General features: G+C 41.0%; 1 protein-coding gene across 1 annotated transcript in view; it reads right to left on the bottom strand.

The window, feature by feature from the left end:
* The window catches only part of LOC100494762 (gap junction delta-2 protein), a 28913-nt gene extending 13929 nt beyond the window's left edge, over nucleotides 1–14984 (bottom strand). The window contains exon 1 of the mRNA XM_002939244.5: nucleotides 14002–14984. Coding sequence (XP_002939290.1) covers nucleotides 14002–14072 — 71 coding nt within the window. The 5' untranslated portion in view covers nucleotides 14073–14984. The remainder of the gene's footprint in view (nucleotides 1–14001) is intronic.
* Between the last annotated feature and the right edge of the window lie 4890 nt (nucleotides 14985–19874).

The raw sequence follows: 19874 nt of genomic DNA, 5'->3' as shown, positions 1-19874 counted from the left end.
ATAAGAAATATGACTGGAGTTAATGAGTTAAGACCACCATATAGGGTTTACCTTGACGTGGCTTGGCGGCTTGTCAGCTTGATCAGAATTTTTTAACTAAATACCCCTCATTTTGAAAGTATACGCACTTGCACGATACTAAATTCCTGGTGAATCTGGGGACCAAGGAAGGGGCATTGCTCAGCCTAAATAAAGTCTTTTTTTTAAGTTGTTCCCCTGCTTTGTTTTCTGCACAGAATATGATGGAGTCTATTGGACTTTTTTTGCGGCAACATTTAGTGGCAGTTTTTTTAAATATATTCCCTGATGCTGAAATGCTACATTTCACTGCAAATCCAAATTTGCCAAAATTCTTTATTAAAAGACATCACTATTGGTTGCCCAAATGAAATATATCTCCATTGAGAAACATAACTGCAAGGGTCGGCAACACAGTGGTTTATGTGCTTTTGTGATTTAAGGAGATTCCCTTACCAATGATGTAGAATCTATGTGTTTGGCAGGGAACGGTTAAAGGTAAACTTCACCCACATTAAATAATAATTAATACAATTCTGCTTTTTGAAAAAAATAATCAACTTGCCAATATAAGTTGACTAAACATTTGATATTTATGTTGGTTTGAAAAACCCAACCTACTGGCTCTTCGACTTCAGCTTATTCTTCCGCTTTTTATTCTTCTTCTTAGCGCCCCCCATTTTCTAAACGCTACTGCTCCTACAGTTTTAGGGGTACAACACCCAAACTCTCCACACTTCTTCACCCTATAGTGGAGCAGGTTGCTTGTGCTTTTCTAAGTGATCCCGCTCCCCTCTTTTTGTGGCACCGCTCCAAACACCCCAATTTTTCCATTGACTTTGACAGGGAAGATTTTCAAACTGCTGCCATTCTTTTTTCTAGCTTTGAAGCTACACTCGCCCAACTTGAATAAGATAATCATGGGGTCATGATGAAAAGAGGATACTTGTTGGATGCCCAGAAGTGGGTGGAGCTATGAACAGCCAATCAGATTTTACCTATTGAATTTAAATGGGGAAATTCAACATGCTGCCATTCTCACAGTAATAATACCAGGGACCCCAAACTCTTCAGAGTTGGTCACTAGGGGACTGCAGTTTTAGGTTTGAAAAAGTGGGTGGAGCCACTAACAACCAATCAGGTTTTACCTATTGAAATTTTTTTGTGGTTTAAATTTAAAATATGAGGGTCCCCAAACATGCAGAGTTGCAGAGTCACTGGATGACAATTTAGTTTTGAAAAAAAGTGGGTGAAGCCATCAACAGCCAATCAGATTTATATATTTAAATGGCTGCCATTCTTATATATTTAACACCAGTGTCCCCAAACTTTGCACAGTTGATCACTAGGGACTAAGGTTAGAGGTTAGAAAAAGTAGGCAGAGCCACCAACAGCCAATCAGATTTCACAAATTGAATTTAATTGGTTTAAGTTTAAACTGCTGCAGCATTAATGGCAGGGTCCCCACACTTTGCAGATTTAGTCAGTGGGGGGACTGCAGTTCAAGGTTAGTAAAAGTGGGCAGAGCCACTAACAGCCAATCTGATTTTATTCAGTGACTTCACAAGCTTTTCAAACCAACATAAAGTTTGTTCTCAAACTTTCCTTTCTAGTTTTAAATCCCTTTCTAGACTAGATACTGCTTTTAAAAGCAATTACAAACAACTTTAGCACTGTTTTTTGTAATTAACTTATATTTCAAAGTTGTAAAAAAATTACATTTTCTTTCATAATTTTGTTTAAGCCATTAAACAGTATGAGTCATTAAACGAAGAAAAAAATTAATGGCTTCCTCACATATAAAAGAAGTGCAAATGAACCCAAAATTAACTGAAGAGCAGTTCACTCACTGTCAGGTGATCAGTGAATCACCAGTATGTATATAGTGATATGTATATAGTTACATAGTTACATAGTTACATAGGGTTGAAAAAAGACCAGTGTCCATCAAGTTCAACCCATCCAAGTAAACCCAGCACACACAACCCACACCTACCAATCTATACACTCACATACATAAACTATAAATACAACCACTAGTACTAACTGTAGATATTAGTATCACAATAGCCTTGGATATTCTGATTGATCAAGAACTCATCCAGGCCGCTCTTAAAGGCATTAACAGAATCTGCCATTACCACATCACTAGGAAGGGCATTCCCCAACCTCACTGCCCTCACAGTGAAAAACCCCCTACGCTGCTTCAAATGGAAGCTCCGTTCCTCTAATCTAAAGGGGTGACCTCTGGTGCGCTGATTGTTTTTATGGGAAAAAAGAACACCCCCTATCTGTCTATAATCCCCTCTAATGTACTTGTACATTAGAGAAAACAACCTCAACCTGGACAGTCTCACCTCATAGTTTAAATCTTCCATCCCCTTAACCAGTTTAGTTGCACGTCTCTGCACTCTCTCCAGCTCATTAATATCCTTCTTAAGGACTGGAGCCCAAAACTGCACTGCATACTCAAGGTGAGGCCTTACCAGGGACCTATAAAGAGGCAAAATTATGTTCTCATCCCTTGAGTCAATGCCCTTTTTTATACAAGACAGCACTTTATTTGCTTTAGTAGCCACAGAATGACACTGCCTGGAATTAGACAACTTGTTATCTACAAAAACCCCGTAGATCCTTCTCCATTAAGGAAACCCCCAACAAACTACCATTCAGTAGATAGTTCGCGTTTATATTATTCCTACCAAAATGCATAACTTTGCACTTATCAACATTAAACCTCATTTTCCAGTCTGCTGCCCGGTTTTCTAATTTTGTCAAATCGCTCTGCAAAGCGGCAGCATCCAGCATGGAACTTATAGTTTTGCACAATTTTGTGTCATCAGCAAAAATAGAAACATTACTCTCTATGCCCCCCTCCAGGTCATTAATAAACAAGTTAAAAAGCAAAGGACCAAGGACTGACCCCTGCGGTACTCCACTAACCACACTGGTCCAATTAGAAAATGTTCCATTTACAACCACTCTTTGTACTCTATCCTTCAGCCAGTTCTCTATCCAATTACAAATTACAATTTATACCAATTTGATAACATAATTTCATAGGCCACTGATTATGATATAGATTATCTATTGGTAACATTTCTTTTACTTAGAAAAGTGTACTCTATATGGGTTGTTTTACATATTTATAGAGACCATGTTCTGTTTTATAGTTTCCCTTGTGGACCTGAGCCGCATCTTAAAGGAACAGTAACACCAAAAAAATGTATATATTTTAAAGAAATGAAACTATAATGTACTGCTGCCCTGCACTGGTAAAAGTTGTGTGTTTGCTTCAGAAACATTACTAGAGTTTATATAAACCCTGCTGTGTAGCCATGGGGGCAGGCATTTAAAAGAAGAAAAGGCACAGGTTATATAGCAGCTAACAGATAAACCCTGTAGAATACAATGGTGTCTTATCTGTTATCTGCTGTGTAACCTGTGCCTTTTCTCCTTTTTTCCAGCTTGAATGGCTGCCCCCATGGCTACACAGCAGCTTATTTATATAAACTATAGTAGTGTTCCTGAAGCAAACACCCCAGTTTTACCAGTGCAAGGCAACAGTACATTTCATTTCAATTACTTTAGAACACTTTCTGTTCCTTTAAAATAATCTAATATGCAATGTTATCATCAATAATCTCAGATAACCAAATGGAATGGAAATCAGTAACTATTCCCAATAAATGTTTATGACAGGGTAAAGGGCCAGGGAAGAAAAAAACATGGCCACAAGATGTATAATAAGCATGCATTCTAATCTACAGGTAGCCTCCCCTTAAGCAACTCAGTAGCCATTATTAAATGCTGAATATTTAATGTAAGCATAATAAAGTGACTGCTTGAGAAGAGTTAATCTTAGCAATTGTGCTAGCTGTCAAATAGCTACTTAATTATCTACACTCATCCTTCTACGAGAAGGTGTTAAATCACAGTATGCTTACACCAAACAAGAGATGTGCCTTCTGATTTCAATGTGCTAATCAGTTGGTTTCTATACATAGAAACAGTCTCTTACATAGTGCCTGTAGGGACAAAAGCCTCTGAAATGCACTAAAGACATAGCCTTCATATACAAGTATAGGATCTCTTATACGGAAGCCTGGTTTCCAGAAAGCTTCCAATTCTATGAAACGACTGTCTCTCATGGAGTCCACTTTAAGCACATAATTGAAGCTACTTCCTTTTTTCTCTGTAATAATAAAACGGGACTGATATGGGACCTGTTATCCAGAATGCTAGGGACCTGGGGTTTTCCTGATATAGGATCTTTCCTTAATTTTGATCGCTTTACTCTTGTAAACTTTAAATAAACCCAATCGGACTGTTTTGCCTCCAATAAGGATTAATTATATTTTAGTTGGGTTCAATTACAAGGAATTGTTTTATTACAGAGAAAAAATATTTTTTAAAAAATGATTTTTTTTTTATTAAAATGTAGTCTATGGGAGATAGGCTTCCATTAATTTGGAAATTTCTGGATAATGAATCCCATACCTGTACTTGTAATTGGTGGGATCTAAGCTGCATGAATGCATATTTGTGGCAAAACAATCTTTTTGGATTCTTTTAATGTTTAAATAATTGTTGTCTGGTTGCAAGCATTTCTGATAAAAGGTCTTATATCTGTAACCTAATTAGGAGGTATGTTATTAGTAAAAGAGGTAAAGGTGGCCTGTTTAGGGAATTCTCCAAGTAGCAGTATCATACATATGCATGTAATGCTAAATGCAGAAATGACATGTTTATGGGACATACAACCTTGGCACCAAAGTGCAATGCTGGCAGTATAATGTTCATAGGCCCTCTTCACCTCTTGTATCGGTTATTGATTGCTTTATATGTTACTCTGTATGTCCAATGTATGAAACCCACTAATTGTACAGCGCTGCGGAATATGTTGGCGCTTTATAAATAAATGTTAATGTAATGTAAAATGTAATAGGCCAGTCAGACAGTGAGAGTTCTGTTTCGTGTTTGCTTATCCTGTTTAGGAAAACTACTGTAGGTTTAGCAATATCAAAATGACATGAAGTTACAGATTACCCCCTTAGATCTTAACTGTACTAACATCACTGATGGGTCTGGCAATCTTTGGGCCAATATATATTACTGCCAGTGAAATATGTATATGTATGTGGCATGTGTACATAGAATTTGATGTATGCATGTTGTTTTTGAGTCTGTCTCTAATAACTAGTTTAGGTTTATGGGTTTTATGAATATAGTGTATAAGTTACAGTACTACATTGTGAATGCTGGTGTTAATTTTAGGTACCAATAGAATTAATATCTTTATTTTTGCTTCTAAAAGGGACAAGAAAAACTAACAACAATGGCATGTTTATACCTAAGCCACTTTTAGGAACGTAATGTCCTAATGTCAGCAAAATATAAAGAGTAAAATTAGGGTTAGTTAGTCAGGGTTACACAGCAGCTTATTTATATAAATGATTGCATGGTTGTAGTGTTTCTAAAGCAGACATAACTTTCACCAATGCATAGTTACAGTACATTTAATTTGAATGCATGTAAACCCTTTTAATATTTTTGTTGTTGCTGGTCATTTAACCCTTTAAGTGCCAGCCGAATTCGTCATTTCGGTTCCCCCCAGTGCCAGACGTTTTTTAAGCATTTTGTACTCATTCACTTTAACAATGTTTTTTGGTAGGAAAACCTCCACGAAACTAGGGAAATTATATATCGTTTTTTTCGTCACTAATTGGGCTTCGACATACATACCAAATTTTATAACTTTTCTGGAGATATGATGTGTATTTTGGGTGAAATATGTAAAAAAAAAATAAAATTATGAAAAATTTCTGTATATTTTGAGGTTTTTTTCCATAGAAAAGTTAATTTTACTCACTTTTTTTTATTGTTTGTAAAAGCCCTGATACTCCCAATTCCAACGATACCAAATATGTGGTGGTACCCCACAGTTCCTGTCCAGAAGTAACCCCCAAACTAAGGCAATACTTAGTACAATATCACACCAGAACAAAGCAGAAAAGCGCTTGTAACAGTTAATGCAGCATAACTTATATGTAAATCTAAAATATCCCCTCATGTTTGGTATCTTTAGAAACTACAGACCTTCAGGTTTCTAGGTGCAATGTAGTTTTCACTCAAAAGCCAAATACCTTTTGTCAGTGCATTGTGAAATTTGGAACTTTTTATGACATTTTTTTTTTTTTTCTAAAACGTAAACTTGGACGCATGATCAAATGTGGATTTGACAAAAAAAAATCTCATAAAAATTTTCTAACAAAGGCATATTTGAAAGACAAACTTCTCCTGAATAAAATGATGCCCCATATGTATGGGTGCACATAAAGACATGGGCACCAAACACTCCAAAGCAGGGGCAATGCACAAGGGCAATTACAGCTAAAAATGTGGGGGCTGCGCTCTATGTGCACTTCCTGCAGTTTTTCAGTGTTAACCCCCCTACCTGTGAAATAACCCCCACAAACTATATATTTCTGAAAAGTGCACACCTTCAGCTATTCAGAGACACCACTCTTCTCTTTCTACATGGAAAATTGTGGCCGCAGTCCCTTGCAGAAGTCAGCGCTTTGGTCAGAAATCAAGGAAAAACCAGATAAAAAACCTAGATTTCTCCCCAAAATCTCCATGGCAACTACCAAAAACTTACTAACCATCAATCTGCAAGTTCCCCTGAATAAAACGATACCCCATATGTATGGGTGCACATAAAGACGTGGCCACCAAATGCCCCAAAACAGGGGCAATGCATAAGGGCAATTTCAGTTGAAATTTTGGGGGCTGCGCTCTATGTGCACTACCTGCAGTTTTTCAGTGTTAACCCCCCCTACCTGTGAGATAACCCCCACAATCTATATATTTACGAAAAGTGCAAACCTTCAGCTATTCAGAGACACCACTCTTCTCTTTCTACATGGAAAATTGTGGCCGCAGTCCCTTGCAGAAGTCAGCGCTTTGGTCAGAAATCAAGGAAAAACTAGATACAAACCTAGATTTCTCCCCAAAATCTCCATGGCAACTACCAAAAACTTACTAACCATCAATCTGCAAGTTCCCCTGAATAAAACGATACCCCATATGTATGGGTGCACATAAAGACGTGGCCACCAAATGCCCCAAAACAGGGGCAATGCATAAGGGCAATTTCAGTTGAAATTTTGGGGGCTGCGCTCTATGTGCACTACCTGCAGTTTTTCAGTGTTAACCCCCCCTACCTGTGAAATAACCCCCGCAAACTATATATTTCTGAAAAGTGCACACCTTCAGCTATTCAGAGACGCCACTCTCCTCTTTCTACATGGAAAATTGTGGCCGCAGTCCCTTGCAGAAGTTAGCGCTTTGGTCAGAAATCAAGGAAAAACCAGATACAAACCTAGATTTCTCCCCAAAATCTCCATGGCAACTACCAAAAACTTACTAACCATCAATCTGCAAGTTCCCCTGAATAAAACGATACCCCATATGTATGGGTGCACATAAAGACGTGGCCACCAAATGCCCCAAAACAGGGGCAATGCATAAGGGGAATTTCAGTTGAAATTTTGGGGGCTGCGCTCTATGTGCACTACCTGCAGTTTTTCAGTGATAACCCCCCCTACCTGTGAGATACCCCCACAATCTATATATTTACGAAAAGTGCACACCTTCAGCTATTCAGAGACACCACTCTTCTCTTTCTACATGGAAAATTGTGGCCGCAGTCCCTTGCAGAAGTCAGCGCTTTGGTCAGAAATCAAGGAAAAACCAGATACAACACTAGATTTTGGTCAGAAATCAAGGAAAAACCAGATAAAAACCTAGATTTCTCCCCAAAATCTCCATGGCAACTACCAAAAACTTACTAAACCTCAATTTGCAAGTTCCCCTGAATAAAACGATACCCCATATGTATGGGTGCACATAAAGACGTGGCCACCAAATGCCCCCAAACAGGGGCAATGCATAAGGGGGGGCTGTGCTCTATCTGCAGTTATTTAGTCTAAACACCCCCATACCTGTGAAATAACCCCCGCAAACTATATATTTCTGAAAAGTGCACACCTTCAGCTATTCAGAGACGCCACTCTCCTCTTTCTACATGGAAAATTGTGGCCGCAGTCCCTTGCAGAAGTTAGCGCTTTGGTCAGAAATCAAGGAAAAACCAGATACAAACCTAGATTTCTCCCCAAAATCTCCATGGCAACTACCAAAAACTTACTAACCATCAATCTGCAAGTTCCCCTGAATAAAACGATACCCCATATGTATGGGTGCACATAAAGACGTGGCCACCAAATGCCCCAAAACAGGGGCAATGCATAAGGGGAATTTCAGTTGAAATTTTGGGGGCTGCGCTCTATGTGCACTACCTGCAGTTTTTCAGTGATAACCCCCCCTACCTGTGAGATACCCCCACAATCTATATATTTACGAAAAGTGCACACCTTCAGCTATTCAGAGACACCACTCTTCTCTTTCTACATGGAAAATTGTGGCCGCAGTCCCTTGCAGAAGTCAGCGCTTTGGTCAGAAATCAAGGAAAAACCAGATACAACACTAGATTTTGGTCAGAAATCAAGGAAAAACCAGATAAAAACCTAGATTTCTCCCCAAAATCTCCATGGCAACTACCAAAAACTTACTAAACCTCAATTTGCAAGTTCCCCTGAATAAAACGATACCCCATATGTATGGGTGCACATAAAGACGTGGCCACCAAATGCCCCCAAACAGGGGCAATGCATAAGGGGGGGCTGTGCTCTATCTGCAGTTATTTAGTCTAAACACCCCCATACCTGTGAAATAACCCCCGCAAACTATATATTTCTGAAAAGTGCACACCTTCAGCTATTCAGAGACGCCACTCTCCTCTTTCTACATGGAAAATTGTGGCCGCAGTCCCTTGCAGAAGTTAGCGCTTTGGTCAGAAATCAAGGAAAAACCAGATACAAACCTAGATTTCTCCCCAAAATCTCCATGGCAACTACCAAAAACTTACTAACCATCAATCTGCAAGTTCCCCTGAATAAAACGATACCCCATATGTATGGGTGCACATAAAGACGTGGCCACCAAATGCCCCAAAACAGGGGCAATGCATAAGGGCAATTTCAGTTGAAATTTTGGGGGCTGCGCTCTATGTGCACTACCTGCAGTTTTTCAGTGTTAACCCCCCCTACCTGTGAGATAACCCCCACAATCTATATATTTACGAAAAGTGCACACCTTCAGCTATTCAGAGACGCCACTCTTCTCTTTCTACATGGAAAATTGTGGCCGTAGTCCCTTGCAGAAGTCAGCGCTTTGGTCAGAAATCAAGGAAAAACCAGATACAAACCTAGATTTTGGTCAGAAATCAAGGAAAAACCAGATAAAAAACCTAGATTTCTCCCCAAAATCTCCATGGCAACTACCAAAAACTTACTAAACCTCAATTTGCAAGTTCCCCTGAATAAAACGATACCCCATATGTATGGGTGCACATAAAGACGTGGCCACCAAATGCCCCCAAACAGGGGCAATGCATAAGGGCAATTTCAGTTGAAATTTTGGGGGCTGCGCTCTATGTGCACTACCTGCAGTTTTTCACTGTTAACCCCCCCTACCTGTGAGATAACCCCCACAATCTATATATTTACGAAAAGTGCACACCTTCAGCTATTCAGAGACGCCACTCTTCTCTTTCTACATGGAAAATTGTGGCCGCAGTCCCTTGCAGAAGTCAGCGCTTTGGTCAGAAATCAAGGAAAAACCAGATACAAACCTAGATTTTGGTCAGAAATCAAGGAAAAACCAGATAAAAAACCTAGATTTCTCTCCAAAATTTCCATGGCAAATACCAAAAACTTACTAACCATCAATCTGCAAGTTCCCCTGAATAAAACGATACCTATGTCTGGTTGCACATAAGTACATGGCCGCCAAACCTGAAAATGCATAATATTGGGGCTGCACTCTATGCACCCCTTTTTTTTTGCCTGCACCCGAATGAATGGGATACGCTCGGGTGCAGGCACATGTAGCCGATATACGCATGAAAACGCGTGAGAATGCAAAGTCTCGCGTTTTCATGCGTATATCGGCTACACGTGCCTGCACCCGAGCGTATCCCATTCATTCGGGTGCAGGAACAAGTAGCAGGCGTAGGGCTGAATTTTCGGCAAGCGTTTTTCCACTTGCTGAAAAAATCAGCCCTACGCCTCGTGTGGCATCAGCCTAACCCTTGGCAATAGAAACTACCAGAACAATCTTAGCACCTCTGGACCTTTCTAGAACAACTGAAATCAAATGGAATAAAACCACTAAAAGCAATCAAAGAACAATAGTTGCAATGAAATCGGTAAGAGCCCTGGATCCACCAATGTCACTGCAAAAGCAACCTTTTTGGGGGCACTAAACACACAATAAAGAACAATGCAAAGATAAAACACCGTAAAATCCAATAAAACCACCTAAACCAACAGAAGAACAATAATTGCAATGAAATCGGTGGTCAGAGCCCTGGATCCACCAACGTCACTGCAAATTCAGCACCCAATAGCAATACAAAAAGTTACAGTGCAATAGAATAATTCAAAAACAGAAATCAATTATGAAAATGCCAAAAAAACACTAAAATGCAACCAAATAAATCAGATAATTATAGAGCAAGATCAGAAATAAAGTTTTAGTAAAAAAAAAGACTGCCAAAGAAAGCAAAGACAGAAAGAAAAGAAAAGAAAGAAAGAAAAAAAAAAAAAAAAAGTGTAAGTGTAAGTGTGTGTGTAAGTGTCTGTGTGTGCTTGGGAAAGTTGTAAATCAGTGTGTATGTGTACAAAAGTGTAATAATGACAAAGATAGAAGAAAAAATGCAAAAAAAAAAAAAAAAAATTTTTTAGACAGTTGAGATAGAAATAAGCAAAATAAACAGTGGTAGAGAGTTGTAGTTCAGCTTACCCAAGGCAGGCAGACGATCAGGGGCGATCAGGGGCGATCAATCCAGCAGGAAGGCAGCAGGGGAGCTCCATCTCGTCCGAAGTGCGCAGCAGGAGTGAGGGAGCCGACAGTAGGCGGCGCTATTTAAAGGGACAGCAGTGGACACGTCATCAACGCGTGTCCACTGCTGTCATTGGCTGGCGACGCGATCGGTGCGGCTCGGGGACCCGGATCGTGAGTATGTCTATGTTTGCTCGTTGCCTAGGGGGATCTGAGGGGTTTACAAGCGCTGCGCTGCTTTAAAAGCGAGCGCAGCGCTTGTAAACCCGACAGTGCCATTGGACGTAGATTCTACGTCCCATGGCACTTTGGTCCCTTGGTACCTGGGACGTAGAATCTACGTCCCTTGGCACTTAAAGGGTTAATACAGTTAGAGAAGGTATGTAGCAAGATAGGCAAAAATTAGAATAATGAAACCAAACATCTCATCATTGGGTGCCATTGGTTACTGAAATAGAAACCTACACACACATTACAGGTATCGGACCCCTTTATCCAGAAAGCTCCAAATTACGGAAAGCCCATCTCCCATAGACTCCATTTTAATCAAATGATTCAGAATTTTAAAACTGTTTTCCTTTTTCTCTGTAATAATAAAACAGTACCTTGTAATTGATCCTAACTAATATATAAATAATCCTTATTGGATGCAAAACAATCCTATTGGGGTTAATGTTTTATTGATTTCTTAGCAGACTTAAGGCATGGAGATCCAAATTACGGAAAGATCCCTTGGCCCTGAGCATTCTGGATAATGGGTCCTATACCTGTACCACTAAACCCTAAATCAGCTGAAAGAAGTGACAATCATGTGTTTTATGCACCCCAAGACTAACATGTACTAGTAGCAGAAAACCTGGTTAAGTGTGGAAGTGAGGAATACATGCAAGTGTTGATCCTTTCTACAATGAAAATATACTAATGACAGTAATTTACCCCCTTCAAGATTAAAATGTAGCTACATTAATATAAACATGAGACTTGTAATTTCTGGATGTTTATTCATGTTTTAAAGGAATACTGCATTTTCATTTCAATCACATCACTGTAAAGGTTGATAAATTTAAGATTAAATACATAGCTGTATAGGTTTGTGTGACCATTACTGGAGAGAATAACCATAGTCACTGTAAGATAATATAAAGAGTCAAAGAGGCAAAGGGTATTATACATAGTAAAATGTGAACGTTTTTCACATTCCAGTAACCAATAGCAACAATTGGCCTTTACAGTTGTGATTAAGACCTTCCAGCCTGGAGAGTGTGGGCCCCCAGCAACAGACAAATGTCACTCAAAGAGTAGCAAGTTCATTTTATAGACCTGTTAAATGACAATGTGGATTTGTCCTGAGATAATTAAAGCATGCCACTGTAAAACACATATGCTTGCTAGTTTAGTGGTTGTGCACCACTAAACATTATACACCACTAAACATTCATACATTACATTATTATGCGGTAGCTATACTTTGCATGTCTGGTAAAATGAGGTCCTATTCACAGAATGTAAATAGACTATAATTTGATTTATGACGCCATGGTTACCATAATGGTAACCCCAGAACAAGCACTGCTGTGCAGGTGCGCCTAATTTCCAGACAATCAGGCTTTCAGTGGATGTCCAAGTGCACCAAATACAGGTATGGGTTTTAGCAGCAGCTATAGTCTCTCCAAAGTCAGTGAATCTGTGAGTATTCACTCTGTGTACAATAAATTCAAGTATTTCTTCCTAAAAAGCTGGATAGGGTAAGATGCAATGTGGACTCTGCAGTATTCCAAGCTTCTTCCACCAGGCTTTCCAGCTGCTGCTCAGTTACAGCTACCAGTAAGGGTGAAGACACACTGAGCTACTAGTAGCAGCTACTTTTTCATGGCTACTAAACCCCAGGAAATACTTTGCCATAGACAATACTGGGAACTGCCTCTACTAAAACACACACAGTAGCCAGTAGCTGCTACTAGTAGCTCTGTTTGTCTTCAACGGCTCAAGGTTGGTATTGGTTGTAGTTCAGATGAAAAACAACGGAGGACTTGCTAGATAAAGAGGGCTAAATGCTCATTAGATCCAAATCAGAAAGTAGACCGCAAAGCACACTGTGTCACTTAGTGAAAACCAGAGTAAGGTTGGAAAAAACAGATGATCTTTAGCGTCTTCAGGCAATTGCAAAAACAGGCTCTATGCTGCTGGGTCCCTGTCATATAACGTTAGCGGCCTGTCACACTGCTCTGTCTCACACATACATTAACAGACACCTATACACACAAGGGCATCTCTGCCTGTCAGCACAGGGGCTGAGTATTACTTGGCGTGGACTGAAAGGACATCTATTTAATTAGCCAAAGCTTAAAACGCACCAAACCCTTCCAGATGTTTGGAATGCGGCGCAATAATAAGATGTATGTTTCCTATTGCCTTCATGTAACACCAGACCAGAACATCTTGTGTTACCACCAGGCGCGACCTGTTGGTCATTGTTTAAACAGCTTGATTGGGCATGAGCGAACAGACACAGAACCAATATGCATAAAAACCGAGCGCCGTACAATATGGAGAATGTATTTTGGGAAGGAATAACTATGTTAAGAAAACAGAATAACAACGTTTGCTACCCAGGGTACGTGAGTATGATCCTTAGGTGACCGATGTTAGGCCTTTGCCAAATCGAACTCAATCTATACCCCCCCCCGGGGTCATATCAGCAAAACAGTAACCCACCTACCCTTCTCTGTGCACCTTGGCCACAAACCCAGTTCCGCGCCCAAAGCACTGCCTCATGGGGCACCCAGCACTTCAGCCTTTCTTTCACTCTTTCGCAGGAGATCCGCAGTTCTTAGGCTTCATGAAGAAACATGGATCCCCTCCCCTTCCAGCCATATATAGAGCGATATGACATTGTGGGGGACTGTCAATTTTGGGGGTACAGCATGGCTGATGAGCCTTTCCTTGCAGACTGAGCCCCCAGTACTGGCAACCCGAGCCTCTAGATTACCATTCACCCCCATCCCCCCCAACACTTACCTTCCTATCATTGTAGAGTGCTGCTGCACGGCAGCCTCCAGCAGGCGCTCCAAGATGGTCCACTCACCCATCACGTCTGCCTCTTTCCCCGCCGTGCTCAACTGGGACACTGGGGAGGAACAATCCTTCTCCCCTCTCCTAACCTTAGGCTAATTCTACCGGGCACTGCTTTGTAGCATCTCTCCTTGCTAGGGCACGAAAAGAACCCCCCTTCCTGGCTGGTTTTCTGTCCTCAGGTCACCCCAAACTTGTCAGAGGGGCATGCGGCATCTATCTAATACATAATTTACCCCCTTACACTACAGCACATCCCCCACCTCTCACCAAACAAAAATGGATTAGAGCAAAACAACCTTTCTGGATTAGCAAGCGCTAAACTACAACCCCATCTTTAGGTTCTTCAATTCCCTCAGTACACTAGAGCCCCCCAAAATCCATATATTGCATATAATGTGTTCAGTAGGGCTCCCCACTGTGTATCTGTCATTCCTGAGCTGCCAGATCCCTGCCCAGTCTCTTCTCCCTCCGCCTGGCGCTGTCCAGTGCTGAAACAGCCGATGCTGCTGAATGTGCACCTTCCACCAGGAGAAGCAGAATCTCCGCCAACCACCAGCCTTATAGGTCCTGCTTATTTCTGCTGCCTGTCATTTCCTGCTCTCCATTCACCTTCCTTTCTGACATTCACCAGTTCATTCCTCCAAGTCACATCCTGTTCTACCTGCTTTCACCCTCTTGTCTTTCATTACGTCCAGAATCTCATCTGCCACCTCTCCCTGCCACCCCTTCCCTTGCACACCTCCCTGCCTTTGTCTCTCTCACTTGTTCATTTAACTCCCTCCCCTTTAAAGCCAGCTGTGTCTCTCCTTCCCTCGTGGAATCTGACTCTATCTCTCCATCACTTTCTCCTACACACACTCTCTCTCTCATTCTCACTAGCTCAGTCTCTCCCACATGCTGCTCTCTCCTTGGTTGATCCGGATAAATTACTATATCTCTATTGGATGGGAGGGGATTTGTTGCCATATTTTAAGCTGATTTTTTCCCCCTCCCTCCTACCCCAGAGAGAGAGAAGGTCGGAATGTGTACAGGAATGTGGTTAAATGTGTGCTAGAGTCAATGTAATTTTTGCGTGCCTTTTATCATTCACAAATCCTGGGTGTTTCTAATGTGTCTTCTTAAAAATGCTGTGCCCCTACTGCCTCTCTGATCAGTGATTATCTCTCTTTCTCCATTTCATTCTCTATCCCTTATTCTTTGTCTCTATTTTTTTCAAGGATTCTGGGAGGAGGAGGTGCTCTATGACTGCATCTGATTTTCACACTAATACTGAATCTATATTCTATGTGAGAGCATTTGTGTAAATGTGGAACAGCCTAACTGAATGTTCATGGGGGACTAAGTAAAAGGGTGTTTGTTTTTTCAACCATCTTCTCTGATCTGGTATATCTTGTATTATATCTGGTTTTACGGTATATATCCAGTTTTCTTATATGCTTGCCTCTTAATGTGTCAGATTTATTTTGTGTATGCAGTTATGCAGTTACAAGGGAATATCCAGCCTTTTTAACAGCATTATATGACAGGGACCTAGCAGCATAGAGCCTGTTTTTGCAATTGCCTGAAGACGCTAAAGATCATCTGTTTTTTCCAACCTTACTCTGGTTTTCACTTAGGGGCACATTTACTAATCCACGAATCCGAATCCCGAATGGGAAAAAAATCGGATTGGAAACGTTTTTTTTCGTATTTTGCGCGATTTTCGTCGCCATCACAACTTTATCGTGTTTTGCGCAACTTTTTCATCGCCATCGCGATTTTTTCGTATTGAGCAATTGTAAACGGCGGAAAAACCAATCCGATTTTTCCACGATGGTGACGAAAAAGTCGCGGGACATTCGAAAAAGTCGCCATTCTTGCCCATTCTTCCTGCAGACTTCCTGCATAACTCTGTTAAAATACATAGATACACAGAAGGAGGTTGTGGGAGCACTCCAAGGCTAAATAAAGTATACAAATACAATGGAAGTGTGACTGATCTGGCCATATTAACTACAAGCATACAAAAAGAGAGAGGGGGATTGATCAATGCACATTCCCTGGTAAGTAAATTATCTATGCTAGTGCATGTATTTACAAAAAACATGGGTTTTTAGTTACAAAATTATGATCATAAGATTGGTAAGCCACCATACCACATCAAGGTAAACCCCATATGATGGTCCTATCTATTTACCTCTGGTCATATTTTTTAAAGGCTGGCACTCCCGTACACTGTTGCCATTCTTGACCTGGGGCTGGTTTGAGTCAGAGGGCTTAGTCCACCCCATGCTTTTAGCCTTTATAGAGAGAGATTGCCAGGACTACAGCTTGGTTCTACAGGCTTAATCCTCCCCCGCTTGCGGCTTGTAAAGGAGAAGATTGCCCATTAACCAACATCCATTTTTTTAAAGGCATAAGACCACCATTAAAGGGACAGATGTGAGGGTGTTGAACCCACATGGAAGTTTGGCCATTCTTCCTGCAGAATAAAGTATACAAATACAATGGAAGTGTGACTGATCTGGCTAAATTAACTACAAGCATACAAAACAATAGAGGGGGTCAAGAATGGCAACAGTGCACGGGAGTGCCAGCCTTTGAGAAATATGACCAGAGGTAAATAGATAGGACCACCATACGGGGTTTACCTTGGTGTGGTATGGTGGCTTACCAATCTTATGATCATAATTGATCAATCCCCCTCTCTTTTTTTTGTATGCTTGTAGTTAATTTGGCCAGATCAGTTGCACTTCCATTGTATTTGTATACTCTATTTAGCCTTGGAGTACTCCCAAAACCCCCCTCTGTGTGGCTACTAAAATAGACAATGATGATCATTTACTGATAATAGTCTCTAGGTGTGTTTTAGTAGAGGCAGTTCCCAGTATTGTCTATGGCAAAGTATTGCCTGGGGTTTAGTAGACATGAAAAAGTAGCTGCTACTAGTAGCTCAGTGTGTCTTCACCCTTACTGGTAGCTGTAACTGAGCAGCAGCTGGAAAGCCTCTGGTGGAAGAAGCCTGCAAGACTGCAGAGTCCACATTGCATCTAACCCTATCCAGCTTTTTAGGAAGAAATACTTGAATTTATTGTACACAGAGTGAATACTCACAGATTCACTGACTTTGGAGAGACTATAGCTGCTGCTAAAACCCATACCTGTATTTGGTGCACTTGGACATCCACTGAAAGCCTGATTGTCTGGAAATTAGGCGCACCTGCACAGCAGTGCTTGTTCTGGGGTTACCATTATGGTAACCATGGCGTCATAAATCAAATTATAGTCTATTTACATTTTGTGAATAGGACCTCATTTTACCACACATGCAAAGTATAGCTACCGCATAATAATGTAATGTATGAATGTTTGGGAAATGACGGGGTGCCCAACCACTAAACTAGCAAGTATATGTGTTTTTACAAGCTTTACATTGTGCATTAGTTCTAACCAGAAATTGTGTGGAAGAAAACTGCTCTAAGTTTCCTATATCTTATACAGGTGTGCACTGACCCTTTCAGTTCATTTGCTGAAATAGTTGGCATTGATTGGCAGAAACTTTAACTTCAAGCTTTCTTCTAGCACTGATTATGTGGTAGATATATGCAGGGCTGTGCAGAGGTATCTGCAACTTTGAAAAAAGCAAACATAAGTATAAATACAAATGTATATAGGCCTGGACTGGGACCACCAGCCCAACAACTAATGACAAAAAAATGTGAGTACTTTCTAAAATAATTATGTGAGGTTAATGTATGCATTTTTAATTAACTCTCATTTTTTCATACTGTAGCTGTGGGAGCGACCAAATCACTTTTAGTTAGATTTATTATCATACCTAAAAGACTGTACACATATACAATACATATATAGCAGGCTTATCAGTTATTGATACAGTTGGACATTGCTGCACTGCAACTACTGTAGGCTCCTGGGTATGCCAGAATATACTGATTATCTACACAGTTTTATTAGTATGGTTATGCCATGATGCTAGATAAGATCCTTCCCCCTTTCTCTCAGTAGACAGTAGGCACTAGGCATAGAATTTCCCCTGAATTTTTAATTCCTGGGTTCCTTGAGAATCACACAGCCAGCAGGTAAAGAGTTAAATGCAAAAGCTTTACTTTGTATGGCTGAGCCCTGAATAATCAGCATCAAATTATTTTACCTGAGGTTATGAAAAGATATGCTTTAAATGGTGGTATTATTTTTAAAGTAATGCTGTGGGCACTTTTCATTAAACAAAAATATGATTTGTTGGCAAGGGTTACTGCCCGGGTGTAATTTTTACCTATAGTTGATTGTCTATAATTATATATATATATAACCCTAAAAGAGAATGTATTTTGGGAAGGAACAAGTTAAAATAACAGAATAACGACGTTTGCTAAAACATTTTTATCTACCCAGGGTACGTGAGTATGATCCTTGGGTGAACGATGTTAGGCCTTTGCCAAATGGAACTCAATCTATACCCCCCGCGGGGTCATATCAGCAAAACAGTAACCCACCTACCCTTCTCTGTGCGCCTTGGCCACAAACCCAGTTCTGCGCCCAAAGCACTGCCTCATGGGGCACCCAGCACTCCAGCCTTTCTTTCACTCTTTCGCAGGAGATCCGCAGTGCTTAGGCATCATGAAGAAACATGGATCCCCTCCCCTTCCAGCCATATATAGAGCGATATGACATTGTGGGGACTGTCCATTTTGGGGGTACAGCATGGCTTATGAGCCTTTTTTCTTGCAGACTGAGTCCCCAGTACTGGCAACCCGAGCCTCTAGATTACCACTCACCCCCACCCCCCCCAACACTTACCTTCCTATCATTGTAGAGTGCTGCTGCACGGCAGCCTCCAGCAGGCGCTCCAAGATGGTCCACTCGCCCATCACGTCTGCCTCTTCCCCCGCCGTGCTCAACTGGGACACTGGGGAGGAACGATCCTTCTCCCCTATCCTAACCTTAGGCTAATCCTATATTGCATAAAATGTGTTCAGTAGGGCCCCACTGAGTATCTGTCATTCCTGAGCTGCCAGATCCCTGCCCAGTCTCTTCTCCCTCCGACTGTCGCTGTCCAGTGCTGAAACGGCCGATGCTGCTGAATGTGCACCTTCCACCAGGAGAAGCAGAATCTCCGCCAACCACCAGCCTTATAGGTCCTGCTTATTTCTGCTGCCTGTCATTTCCTGCTCTCCATTCACCTTCCTTTCTGACATTCACCAGTTCATTCCTCCAAGTCACATCCTGTTCTACCTGCTTTCACCCTCTTGTCTTTCATTACGTCCAGAATCTCATCTGCCACCTCTCCCTGCCACCCCTTCCCTTGCACACCTCCCTGCCTTTGTCTCTCTCACTTGTTCATTTAACTCCCTCCCCTTTAAAGCCAGCTGTGTCTCTCCTTCCCTCGTGGAATCTGACTCTATCTCTCCATCACTTTCTCCTACACACACTCTCTCTCTCATTCTCACTAGCTCAGTCTCTCCCACATGCTGCTCTCTCCTTGGTTGATCCGGATAAATTACTATATCTCTATTGGATGGGAGGAGATTTGTTGCCATATTTTAAGCTGATTTTTTCCCCCTCCCTCCTACCCCAGAGAGAGAGAAGGTCGGAATGTGTACAGGAATGTGGTTAAATGTGTGCTAGAGTCAATGTAATTTTTGCGTGCCTTTTATCATTCATTTATCTTAAAAATGCTGTGCCCCTACTGCCTCTCTGATCAGTGATTATCCCTCTTTCTCCATTTAATTCTCAATCCCTCATTCTTTATCTCTATTTTTTTTCAAGGATTCTGGGAGGAGGAGGTGCTCTATGACTGCATCTGATTTTCACACTAA

This window comes from Xenopus tropicalis, chromosome 8, assembly GCF_000004195.4.
Source record: "Xenopus tropicalis strain Nigerian chromosome 8, UCB_Xtro_10.0, whole genome shotgun sequence".
NCBI classification, from domain to species: domain Eukaryota; kingdom Metazoa; phylum Chordata; class Amphibia; order Anura; family Pipidae; genus Xenopus; species Xenopus tropicalis.
The sequence above is the reverse complement of the archived record's forward strand: the minus strand, read 5'-3'. Positions and strand labels throughout refer to the sequence as shown.